This window comes from Hyaena hyaena, unplaced genomic scaffold (assembly GCF_003009895.1).
Source record: "Hyaena hyaena isolate Hyena2069 unplaced genomic scaffold, ASM300989v1 scaffold_235, whole genome shotgun sequence".
Lineage (NCBI taxonomy): Eukaryota > Metazoa > Chordata > Mammalia > Carnivora > Hyaenidae > Hyaena > Hyaena hyaena.
In genome coordinates, this window is record NW_024080867.1 from 366,169 (window position 1) to 379,199 (window position 13,031).

The 13,031-nt window shown below is 53.4% G+C and overlaps 1 protein-coding gene across 5 annotated transcripts in view; it reads right to left on the reverse strand.

The window, feature by feature from the left end:
- NLRP12 (NLR family pyrin domain containing 12) overlaps positions 1-12,830 on the reverse strand; it is a 30,034-nt gene extending 17,204 nt beyond the window's left edge. For 2 of the 5 annotated variants that reach the window (XM_039244143.1, XM_039244141.1), the window contains exons 1-5: positions 12,806-12,830; positions 11,890-12,362; positions 9,266-9,346; positions 4,476-6,177; positions 328-504 (exon numbers count right to left, since the gene is read on the reverse strand). In XM_039244143.1, coding sequence (XP_039100074.1) covers positions 328-504; positions 4,476-6,177; positions 9,266-9,346; positions 11,890-12,178 — 2,249 coding nt within the window. In that variant the 5' untranslated portion in view covers positions 12,179-12,362; positions 12,806-12,830. Of the gene's footprint in view, positions 1-327; positions 505-4,475; positions 6,178-9,265; positions 9,347-11,544; positions 11,615-11,889; positions 12,363-12,805 lie in introns of those variants that run through there. The other 3 variants (XM_039244142.1, XM_039244140.1, XM_039244139.1) reach the window with 3 other exon arrangements.
- Positions 12,831-13,031: the final 201 nt, after the last annotated feature.

Here is a 13,031-nt window from a genome sequence, read left to right on the forward strand (position 1 = left end):
CTTCCTCTCCCCCTCCTCTCTCTCTCCCCCTTCTCTCTCTCTCTCTCCCTCCCTCCCTCCCTCATGCTCTACCCTCTTTCAAAATAAATAAAGTTAAAAAATAGTGCAAACTGGACACAGGCACGCGCATGTCAGGACACAGGAGAAGAGGGCCGTGTGCAAGCCAAGGAGCGCGGCCTCGGAGGAGGCCGGCCCCGCCCCCACTTTGGCCTCGGACTCGGTCCCGGGACCCTGAGCCGAGCCCCTTGTGTCCTGCGTGGCAGCGGAAGCCGCGTGAAGACGGCTGGGGGGGGGGGGGCACGGAGGCCCGCAGAGCCGCCGACTCACCGCAGGCTCCGAAGTCTGCAGCCGGGGTGTCGGAGCCCCCCGCACAGCAGCCGCACCCCGCGGCCGCCCAGGGCGGCGCGGCACAGCGCCAGCTCCTGCAGGCGCGGGTTGGCGCTCAGCGCGGCGGCCAGCTGTCGGCTGTAGGCCTCGGGCAGCTCGCTCTCGCTCGTCTCGGGCCTGCGCGAGCGAAGACACACTCGTGGGTCCCTCACGAGTCACACGCATTTGTCCCTCTGTGTCTTACTTTTTTATTTTCATTTATTCATTTTTTTAACGTTTATTTACTATTATTTTCTTGTCGTTGTTAAAAATTTGTTTAACGTTTTATTTATTTTTGAGAGAGAGACAGCGTGAGCAGGGGAGGGTCAGAGAGAAATGGAGACACAGAATCCGAAGCAGCTCCAGGCTCCGAGCTGTCAGCACAGAGCCCGACGCGGGGCTTGAACCCACGAGCCATGAGTTCCTGACCTGAGCCAAAGTCAGCCCCCCAACCAACAGAGCCACCCAGGCACCCCTATTTTTTACTTTTTTAAAGTAGGCTCTGCGCCCAATGTGGGGCTTGAACTCCCAGCCCTGCGATCAAGAGTCTCACCTTCTTTGACCCAGCCAGCCAGGCGCCCCCTACGCGTGCATTTAAAATATTCCACTATAGAGGCACCTGGGTGGCTCAGTTAGTTAAGCATCCCACTTCAGCTTAGGTCGCGATCTCACGGTTCATGACCTCAAGCCCCACGTTGGGCTCTGTGCTGACAGCTCAGAGCCTACTTTGGATCCTCTGTCTCCCTCTCTCTGTCCCTCCCTCGCTCATACTCTCTCTCCCAAAAATAAATCAAAACATAAAAAAAAAATGTCCTGACTCACATGATACAGAATAAAACACGCAGCCAATAAAGTCTCCTGATCTACTTCTGGTTTTATAGTCGGCCTTAAAACCTATGTTTATAATATATTTATAATTATTACATATAAGGTTATTGCATATACATATACGCAATTATATATACAATTATATATTTTACGTAAATATATAAATAAATATTTAAATATATAAGATTGTGTGACCCCAAAACCCTAGAGGCCTCAACTGTGACAGAGCTCTATGTTCTGCTGGGTTTAACAAATCACTGCACACAGTGTCCACACTGTTAGGAAAACATCACGGCGTAAAAGTGACATCTAGCATCTGTCAATTTCTGACCCTGCATGCAACTAACCCGTCACTGAACATTTACAACAAACCCAAAAAGGCAGGCGTTGGAATCCCATTTTCCACACCAAAAGACTGAGTGAGACTTGACAAGCAGAAGTGACTTGCCCGAAGCCACACAACCAGGGAGCGGTGGAGCTGGGGTTCTAAGCCACGTGCGTGTGACTCCAGACCCTGGGCTATTGGCCGCCATGACCTTCTCGCATCCTGAGGCACAATAATATAAAGTCCTGGGCACATGGCCCCACAGAAGAGAATTTAGTGTGCATTTATGGCATCTAGGTCAGTGCGGAAGCTAGTTAACAGAACTGTGATTCCACGTGGGATGAAGAATCGTGAAGAGCCAGGCAGTGGAGGCACTGGGAGTGAGCCTGCAGTCGGAGTGAGATGTCAGCACATCGACTTTATTACCTGTATTTCCTGGTCCTAGACGCCTCTGCTTCCTGGACTGTCACATGGCTGAAGTCAGAAGCAAGCCACCTGGAAGACCTTGAGAGCCGACCCCCCACCCACCTACACGTGACTCACCCACAGCCCAAGAGCCCTGCCCCCCTGCCTCAAGGAGGGGGTGGAGAAACCTCTCAGCCCTGTTGGTTCCCTTTGTTGGCTGTCTGCCTTTCCTTCTGTGTCTTCTCGACTTTCTGGGACCATCTCCCAAAGTAAGGGCTTCCAGGGGACCAGAATATGCCACCCCCAAATATGCCACTTTGGCATAAGGATTATTTTGAGTTTAAGGCAAACGAGATGCAGAAAGAAATCTTCCCATATCTGACCACTTCTGAAAGCGAGGATTCCCGTAGGTCCCCTCTCCTGGGGACGTTTTATGGCCACGAAGATGGAAATACCTTGAGCTGAGAAGGGCCACTGACCCCTTACCCCACCATCCAACTCTTCTTCCCTGAGAGCAGATGGGTCTCCCATGTGAAGTCTCCTCCCTGTACCAGAATGAAGGGAGGCATCCTGACCACCAGAGAGTGAATTCAGGACCAAGAAACCTAAATAAACGAACCTTGTTACTTCTTCACTGTTGACTGCCCCCAGTCCAGAGCGCTTTGTCTGGTCCATTCTTTTTTTTTTTTTTTAAGTAAACTCTACTCCCAACCTGCGGTTCAAACTCACAATCCAGAGATCAAGAATCACACACTCCACTGACTGAGCCAGTCAGGTGCCCCTAATTTCAGACTTCTTTTTTTTTTTTTTAAGTTTTTACTGATTTATTTCAAGACACAGAGAGAGCTTGAGTAGGGGAGGGGCAGAGAGATAAGGGGACAGAGTGTCCAGAGTGGGCTCCATGCTGACAGCAGTGAGCCTGACGTGGGGCTCGAACTCACAAACCATGAGATCATGACCTGAGCCGAAGTCAGATGCTTAACCGACTGAGCCACCCAGGCACCCTGTCCACAGAGATCTTTTAATGTAGCTCCCTCTGTAATGACATTTATAAAGTTGATTCAAAATTCAGCCTGACATGTCCTCAGATGTCAATTCTTTGCAAGTTGATTGTTTTTCACCTGAATGAATGACAGCTTCCTGCTTTGATGCAGGAGGAAAAAGCACATGTAAAAATTCATTCAAATGTGTCTGCTTCTCTCCTGCGAATCTGTCTTATATCAGTTTAATTCCCAACCAGAGACCCAAAGAAGGAAGAGGAGAATTTTCCTCCCCTACAGCCCCCAGATGGATCTGTACAAACACACCTTGCCCCATCCCTTTCCCCCGTGTTTCAGCCTTTCCTCAGTTAGCCTCCAGAGAAACAGCGTCCTTTTCCTTTGTGTCACCATATCTCTAAAAATGTGTTAGGATGCTATAAAAGCCCAGGTTCTAGTCAGTCCTTTGAGTTACTCCTCTCTGGATACTCCCATGTGTAAGTGCAGATGAATAATAAACCTTTTCTTTAATGCCCAACCTGGGGCTTGAACTCATGACCCCAAGATCAAAAGTCACATGTTCTACCAACTGAGCTAGCCAGGTGCCTCAGAATTAGTAAACAACTAATAAACTTCTTTTTGTTTTTCTGTGTGAGTCTTTTGTAAGTTTAATTTACAGGCCCCCACTCAGTACCTAAGAGGGTGGAAGGAAAAAGGATGATTTTCCTCCCTTATTCTACTTACATTCAAATCCTTTTGTCTAAGATTACTCCTTGGGGAACCCAAACCAAAGCAAAGTCTTAGTGGCGGGGGGGGGGGGGCGCCTGGGTGGCTCAGTTGGTTAAGCCTCTGACTTCGGCTCAGGTCATCATCTCACAGTCCATGGGTTCAAGCCCTGCGTCAGGCTCTGTGCTGACAGCTCAGAGCCTGGAGCCTGCTTCGGATTCTGTGTCTCCCACTCTGTCCCTCCCCCACTCACACTCTGTCTCCATCTCAAAAAAATTTTTTTAATTAAAAATAAAAGTCTTACCCAAAAAGCCAAAAGAGGCACTTCCTGAGAAACTTCTCCCTTCATCCACCCCCTTCCCACCGCCCAGCCCTCCAAGTCGCTGCCTGTCACATGGCCCTGTTTTATCTTCCTCATAACAAGAGTCTCTCTAGCCTAACGGTCAATGTTTGTTTGCTTGATTGGCTGTTACTTTATTTACTGTCCTTGGCGCTCTCCCTTCCCATCGGGGCGCTAGTCCTGCAGGGGGCGCCGCTGCCTGGTCCACACGGTCCTGGCTCTACAGAAACGGGCCCCGTGACAACACGGGTTGGCTGGAAACCCTATCGGGGCAGGGGCCCCGATTTCATCCCAATGAGTCTTGTTCACGAGCAGGACACTAACCTGGACACTGCTGACATGTGGGACCAGACCATGCTGTGCTGTGGGGGCCGTCCTGGGCACCCCTCCAGATGCCACAGCACCCCCACCTCTAGATGTTACCACCCAACGTTTCTCCCCATGTTGCCAAGTGTCTCCCGGGGTGCTGAGAACACGACCCTGGAGAGAGGGCCCCAGCGGTACTCACGACGGTGCGGGCGGCGCCTGGGGCCCGGAAGCCTGTGTCCCCGCGTGGTGCCCGTCCGTGCTGTAGGCGGCCCCGTGCAGGTGCACGGCCAGGGCGTTCCTGCAGTTCTTCACGCACAGGGAGGCAATGGTGTGCTCCATCCTGGTGGCGATGTTGCTGACCACGAGCACTCGGAAGTGGCTCAGGGCTTGCTGGATGAAGTCCTCCTCCTGGACCTCGTACAGGCAGCTGAGGAGCTCCAGGGAGCCCTGCTGCAGGGTGGAGGCCTCGCTCTGAGCTTTGCTTTGGATCCAGTCCAGCACCTCCAGCTTGACGTGAGGCGAGACCTTCCAGCACAGCGTCTTCTCCAAGGAGCCCCTCGTCTCCTCGTTCAGGAGGCCAAACAGGAAGCGGACGGTGAGCCCCAGGAAGCTCCTTTCCGAAAACCCGTACTCGGCCAGCAGCCTGGCCACGCTGGGCTCCGGGCTGGAGCCGCCCTCCCCGGCGTCCAGGATGTAGTACATGGCGGCGAAGAACTCCTGGAAGCTCAGGTGGATGAAGCTGTAGAACTTTTCACAGTTGATGTCCTTCTGGAAGATGTTCATGTTGAGGAAGGAGGAGACATCTGCCCCATCGAGCCCATGCTTCCGGAGGTCCCGCTCCTCAAACAGGATCTTCTGATTCCAGAGGCCGTCGGCCGCCAGGGAGCACAGCCCCCTCTGGTTGGGTGGGGGGCCCGGGGTGGGGCTGCCCGGCTTGGGCTGCATCAGGCTCAGGAGGTAGAGCGTGTACACTGCCGTGGTGGTCCTGGAGGTCTGTGGTAGGAGCCCCCCGTCGTCCAGCTGCTGCTTGAGGCAGGTGCACACAACCCAGCACACCATGGGGACGAAGCACAGAGTGAACAGCGGCTCATTGTCCCTCACGAAGTTGAAGACCTGACCGGCCTGCTCCGCGTCGTGGAAGTACTTGTAGCAGTACTCCTGCCTCTCCGCCTCCGAGAAGCCCAGGATCTCCACGTGCCTGGGGTGCTCCAGCAAGCGCTGCAGCTTCTCCAGAGCCGTGGGCCGGGTGGTGATGATCATGGACAGCTCGGGCAGCAGCTTCTTCTGGAGCAGGCTGCTGAGGAGCAGCTCCGTGGGCCCTCTGTCCTCCCAGCGGAGACACCAGGGTCCCTGAGGGTCGTGGAAAGAGGGTCTCAGCTCATCGAAGCCGTCAATGATGAACAGAAGGCGCTCGGGGACTCGGACAAGCTCCCGGAGGGGCGCGCTGGGCTCCGGCCAGCAGCTGGAGATGAGGTCCCGGGCGCTCTGCTCCGCGGAGCCCCGGTTCATCTCCCTGCAGTTGATGTAGAAGACGTAATCAAACCTGTCTTGGAAGAGCTTCCCGTCGGCCCAGTCGAGCATCACCTTGCGCGCCAGCATGGACTTGCCCATCCCGGCCGCGCCCTGCAGCACCACGGTGCGCGGCGGCTCGGGGCGCTCCTCGTCCGGCTCGAAGAGGGTCTCCATCTGGATGAAGCTGGCCTGGGGGCCCACGGCTCTCGACTGTCCCCCGCCGGTGTCCAACAGCTTCCGCTGCGCCCACGTGGGAGTTGAGTGCTCCTTCACCAGCAGGAGGCGCGTGTACCTGCGGCTGAGGTTGACGCATTCCCCGAGGCGCGCATTTCTGTCTTCCATCAGCCGGAACTTCCTGCGGACGTGGTCCCTGTAGGTTTCCCGGGGATCTAACAGAGAGGAAGGAGGAGGGGCCCGTGGGAGGCTCGTCAGCCGCTGTCCACGGATCGGCGAGTTAAGCCGAGCCCGGTCCCGGAGTGCCGTTCGTGCCGCCGCGCCCTCGCGCACGGGCGCCCACCCCGGCGAGCGCGGCCCCCGCGCGCCTCTGGACGAGCCTGCCGGCCCCAGCCGCGGGCTCGCCGCGCGCTCCCGGGGCGACACGGAGGCCCACGCGGGCCCACGCGGAGCCACTCGCACCGCCACCCCAGCGACGCACCACGAGCTGCGTCCCTAACAAGCCTGATTTGCTTGCACGCGGAGGGCTGGAGACGGCGGCGCGGATGAGGTTTAAAAGGCAGCCGCCGTGGACCCTGGAGAACTCGTCTGCTCCGGAAGTCCCTTGCCAAACGTCTCTCTGGGGAAACCTACCTGGTATAGATGTGAATGCGTAATGGACAACACGGACTCACCAGGATGGTTGTGTCCTCCGCTAGGCGGTTTCTAGCAAGGTCTGGAGATATTTTGGGCCGCAGCAAGTGGGGGACGGGGGCCAGCTACCACCATCCAGTTGGGGGGAGGCCAGGGGTGCTGTTTGGACACCCAAGGGCACAGGACGGCCCCACAACAAAGAATGATCCGGCCCAATCTGGCAGCAGTGCAGGGGACTCTGGTCCAGAGAAAAATGCATCCCTTCTGGGGGCGCCTGGGGGTTCATCCAGTTCAGCACCTGACTCTTGATTTCGGCTCAGGTATTGATCTCATAGTTAGTGAGTTCGAGCCCCGCGTTGCACTGTCAGTGCAGAGCCTGCTTGAGATTCTCTCTCTCCCTCTCTCTCTGCCCCTCCCCTGCTCTCTCTCTCTCTCTCTCTCTCTCTCTCTCTCTTTCTCTAAAAGCAACAGCAACAACAACAAAACCAGACTTTTGCATTTGAATGTCCCCAGAGGCCCAATCTCCCCCCAAAGGAAGGTTAAAAAAGAGACCTAAATTTGACCCTGGGACCCTCTCAAAAGGAATGCATATACTCTTTTATTTTGAATTCCAGTAAAATATACATAACATAAAATGTAGCATTTAAACCTTTTTAAGGGTATGACTGACTCAGTGATATTAACTGCGTTCACGACGTTGTGCAGTCATCAGCATGGTCCATTTCCAGAAATTTTTCATCGTCCTCAACAGAAACTCTGTGCTTATTAAACAGACTCCCCATCCCTCCCCTGCCCCCAGCCCCTGGTCCACTCGGTCCTGTGTGTGACTGCTTTAGGTGCCTCATATGAGTGGAATCACACAATGTTTGTTTTATCATGTTGGCTCATTTGACTTAGCATAATGTTTTCTTTTTCTTAAAACCCAATGTAGGGCTTGAACCCTGAGATCAAGACCTCAACTGAGATCAAGAGTCTGACACTTAACCCACTGAGCCACCCAGCACCCTTGACTTAGCATAATGTTTTCTAAGTACATCCATGTTGTAGCAAGTATCAGAATTTCATTCCGTTTTAAGTCTGAATAATATTCCATTGTATATATACACCATATTTTGTTGATCCGTTCATCTGCTGATAGTTATTTTATTGCCTCCCTTAATGTGTATTAATAAATATTAATAAATATACTTCTGGGTTTATAAATACACCAATTGCAATTGTCTTTCGTCAACATTGATTCTATTTCATGTAGAAAACATTTTTAAAATGTTTTGTTATTATTGTTTTTTACTGTTTGTTTATTTTTGAGAGAGAGAGAGACAGAGCATGACTGGGGAAGGGACAGAGAGAGAGGGAGACACAGAATAGGAAGCAGGCTCCAGGCTCTGAGCTGTCAGCACGGAGCCCGACATGCTGAACTTGGCTTGAACTCACCAACTGGGAAATCATGACCTGAGCCGAAGTCAGAGGCTTAACCAACTGAGCCACCCAAGTGCCCCAACATCTTTTTTAATTAAACAAAGATAATTGTGACAGTAATGTTTGGATTCTGTAGAAGTCTTAATCTATTTCCATAGAGAAAGGGTTCTTATTTTGAGACATGGGGAATATTAGGAAAATAGAAAAGTTTAAAATAATGATGAGAACGAAAATGGAGTTACAATATTTTGACTATGTGCTATGTCCAGTGCATTAAGACACCCTGAAAGGTGTCCAGAATCGTCTGTGTTCTTGTTGACATTGAAGCTCTCTGTCCACCCATACTCATTTCTTCCTCACCAACGGTCCCAATTCTATTAAGGTGATGGGTGCTGATCTTTTTTTTTTTTTTTCCCCTAAGTAGTGTCTACACTGAACGCAGGGCTCAGACTTAACACCCCAGAGATCAAGAGTTGCACACTCCACTGACTGAGCCGGCCAGGTGCCCTTGTTGCTGATGCCTTGATTCTACCATATGCTGTCTGTTCACAAGCCCCAGGGGATGAATCACAGTTTGGCCAAACCAGTCATGAACAGTCTAATTCCCTGTTGCCAGTGGCTGGTCTGGGAATGTGCCCCAGTCCTGACCAATAAGGTAGAAAGGGATGACCACTGAGAAGGGGGAAGATTATTGAAAGGATTTTATTCCTGGATAAAATTATACTCTCTCGGGGCACCTGGACGGCTCAGTCAGTTGAGCATCCGACTCTTGATCTTGGCTCAAGTCATGATCTCACATTTCATGAGTTCAAGCTCCGCATCGGGCTCTGTGCTGACGATATGGAGACTGCTTGGGATTCTCTCTCCCTCCTTCTCTCTCTGCCCCTTCCCTGCTCTCTTTCTCTCTCTCAAAAGAAAATAAATTTCAAAAAATGATACTCTCATGAAGAAGAAAAACTTTTATCTCCCTGTTTTTCCCTGCTTGGAATTCACTCGCACGAAATGGTTTGATTGCCATCTTGGAACCATGAGGTGACAAGTCTTAGGACAAATAGAACAGCGGGAAGTTGGGGTTTGATGGTGTTGCTAATCCACCACATAAGGCAGAGTTTATGTGTGGAAACCACCCAAGCCGAGATTTCTTGTTACATGCAAACATGAAGTAAGCATGTTTTTGCTTAAACTACTCCATTGGATAGTCTGATACGTGTAGTCTCATGTGTTCTATGAGATACACGGCTCATGGCTCACCTTTCCTTGGAGTTCCAGGAAAGACTTCCAGAGAACATGCTGACTGGCTCCCCAGTGAGGATGGGCCATCAGGTGGAGCATCTGGAAGAGAATTTTCGGAAGATCAGCTAGGCATATATCTGGCTAGCTCTCAATAATATTAGCTACTTTGAACACCTGAAGCTAATATAACTTATGTGTCAATTTAAAAAATAGTTACTATTACATCAAACTGTCTACATGATAATTCTCTGTCCATCCACACCCCAGAATGAGTGGCCTTCACCTCACGTACATTTCTGTTGAAAACACTTGCTCTTCATAACCCACTCTCCTTCCTGGGTACTCATGGTTACTGGCACCTCCATCCATCCAACAAATCCTTTCAGGCAGGTAGTTGTGAGTCAGCTTGGATTTCCTTCCTCTCCTTCAATCCTTGGTCATGTCTCATCCATCCACCCACCCACCAATCCATTCATCTGTCCATCCATCCATCCACCCACTGATCCATTCATCCATCCATCCATCCATCCATCCATCCACCCACCCCATCTATCCATCCATCCACTCATCCATCCACCCACCCCATCCACCCACCCATTCATCCATCCATCCATCCATCCATCCATCCATCCATCCATCTATCCAAGAAATATACGCATATTGGGCACCAGCGGTATCCAGGCATTTTCTTAGCATTGGATACACAGCAACAAATAAGATACAAGGTCTCTGCCCCATAGGCCTTACATTCTATGGCGCGGGGACTTGAGCACATAAAAAATAAACATAACACATAAACACTTCAGGGGAGCCTGGGTGGCTCAGTCAGTTGAGCATCTGACTGTTAATTTCAGTTCAGGTTGTGATCCCAGGGTCATGGGATTGAGCCCTACATCAGGCTCTGCACTGAGTGAGGAGCCCGCTTAAGATTCTCTCTCTCTTTCTCTCTCTCTCTCAAAAAAAAAAAAAAAAAAAGGTAAGCGCTTCATAAAACTTCAGATAATTGTCTTTACAATTAAACAAGTGTACATGACAGAGTGATTGACAGTAGTATTTTAGTTTGGGGGGACAGGAACGGCTTTTCTGCAGATGTATTGTAAGATAAAAAATTCCAAGTACTTCCTGGACATCTTGAGCCTCGCAGGACCCCAGAGTGTGAGTTCCAGTGCTCTGGCCAGGTGTGTCCTCACCCAGTGAGACAGTCTGCCCCCTTGGCTGGTTTTCCTACCAGAACTGGCCCAGCTGTGCTACGCCCCATCCCCACCTCCGGGACAGACTGCACCTCACTGGGCCTCATTCTCCTGAGTTCCAGTCCCCTGCCGGCTCATGAAATTACCCAGACGAGCCAATCTCATCCTCCGTCCCCCTCACTCCTCTATCTACAAAGGCTGCCTCCCGCAGCCCCTTCAGATTCACTGCCTTCCTGAAGTCAACGCAGTGAGACTCTCGCGGTGCCCGGGGGCCCCTCCCCTAAGCTGTGTGTGAGTGTATGCGACTAATGTTGTCGGTCTCATGGGTCCAGTGTCTGGTGTCTGTGTTCAGCCGTCTAAAACCACTGAGGGCGGGATCTGCCTCCTTCACCAGAGGGGTGAACGGGCGCGATCCGAACAGAGGATAAGACGCTTAATCTGAGATCTGAATGGCAAAGGGCCAGGTATGAGCAGGGGCATGCTAAGCAGAAAACAAACAAAGAAAGAAACAAACGAACAGACACAGCAAGTGTAAAGGTCCTGGGGAAGAAGAGAAGGACACAATCGAGGAATGAAGTTGTAGAGCAATGAGCTTCAAGGAAAGTGCTGGGTGAGTTTGGAGAGACAGGCTCAGTGGGCCTTGCAGGAGCCTGTTGAGGAATTTGGATTACAATCTATCCACAGCAGGAGGCTCTTGGAGGCTTCCAAGCAAGGGAGGGGGTGATTTGATCACTGGTTGTGAAGATGATGGCGACTGCTGAGTGGGGAAAGCCTGCAAGGGGTGGGGAGCAAGCGTAGCAGGAGGCAGGCAGCCACGGGCGAGGTGAGTGAGCCGCTGGGCGGCAGCGGAGGGAGGAAATAACAAATTGAAATGAAATATTAGAGTGTTTGGCATTGAGAGAGAGAGCATGAGCAGGGGAGGGTCAGAGAGAGAGGGAGACACAGAATCCGAAGCAGCTCCAGGCTCTGAGCTGTCAGCACAAAGCCTGACTCGGGGCTCGAACTCACAGACCTGTGAGATCATGACCTGAGCCAAGGTCGGACGCTTAACCGACTGAGCCACCCAGGCGCCCCAAATGGTGGTTTTCTGAGCCTCCGTTTTCTCACCTCTATAATGGGGGCAATGATAATCATATCCATCACACAGCATTTACCACACATAGGTGCGCGCCATGTCCTAGGAGGGCATCAGAAGGGTCGGTTAGCAGCCCAACTCTCTTAGGACAGGCGCCACAGCCAGGGTGAGCCAGCCAGGGTGGCTGAGGGCGGGGTGGCCCAGGGCGGAGGAAAGAACTCGCACAGAAGGCATTGCCTCTCGGGGTCTCTGGATAAGGGGGGATTTCCCGCAAAGACCGCGGAGCGAGGGCGTTGCGCACAGAACGCAGCCCCAGCGAGGCCGAGAGCGGGGGGGGCGCGAGCCGTGGAGGGGACCCGTCGGGGGCGCCTCCTTACCCGTCGCCGGGCCCTCTGCCTGTCCTCGCTCCCACAGGTCGCGCCGGTGGATGCGCTGGAAGAGGCGCAGCGCCAGCGGCCAGGCCGCGGCCGGCCCGCAGCGCGCCACGAGCAGCTGCGCCGTGTCCAGCGGCCCCGCGGCCTCCAGCCGCCCCCGGGGGAAGCCGCCCGCCCCGGCCTCGGGCGCCGCGCTCAGGAACAGCTTGAACTTCTTCAGCTCCGCAGCCTCCAGCTCTTCCAGGTAGGCTGAGAGGCGACAGAGGCTGTCGCAGAGCGGGGCTCGGGGCATGGGGGCGTCCTGAACCCCAGGGGACGGCAGCCGGCGCCTAGGGGGTGTCCACGCAGGCCAGGGTTCCACCAGCCCACCGATCCGCCCGGGAGAGACTGGAGGAGCCGGGGGACAGTCCCGGTGATGAAATAGGGCTTCCTCACCCTGCAGGTGACAGCACGGGCCTCACGCCAGTGGGTGTTCCCTTCCAAGAAGAGGAAGCGGGCAGATTAGGAAACCCCAGGAGCCATTCCACCCTGAGAAAGAATTTCACTTCTGCTCCCTCTTCCTGGCTTCGACATCCGACCTAGGGCCCCACTGCCCAGCCTGCGGCTTTCCTTGCCTCCCCCTGCCTGTGGGCCTTTGGGTTATTAGCAAGCTAGTGAGTGCCCCTCCTTGTGGTTAGAACCCCTTTCTGCTGGGACTTGGACAGGCCACCCGCATGGGGCAGACGGCTCGTGAGCAAGCGTGAGTGTGAACCTCAGCCCGAGTGAGCCAAACTCTTCTAGGTGTTGACTTGCAGCATCTGCGATTTCCTCTTTTCTCAGCCATACCCGGGGGGGGGGCGGGGGGGGGACTGTGTGGTAGGCAGAGTCGGGTCCCCCGAAGGTGTCTGCGTCCCCATCCCTGAAGCCCGTGATGTGCTACCTTACAGAGCAAAAGAGACTTCGCAGATGCGGCTAAATGCAAGGCCCGTGAGGTGGGGACGCTGCCCGGGAAGGTCCGGGTGGGCTCAGCACGGTCACAGAGAGGACCTGAGTTGCAGTGCGACGCAGCTGGGAGCCCAGGGCGGACCGACGTGATGGCTGGCTGGAAAAGGCGAGGAGACGCGCTCTCCCCCAGAGCCTCCGGTGGAGCAGCCTGCTGACACCCC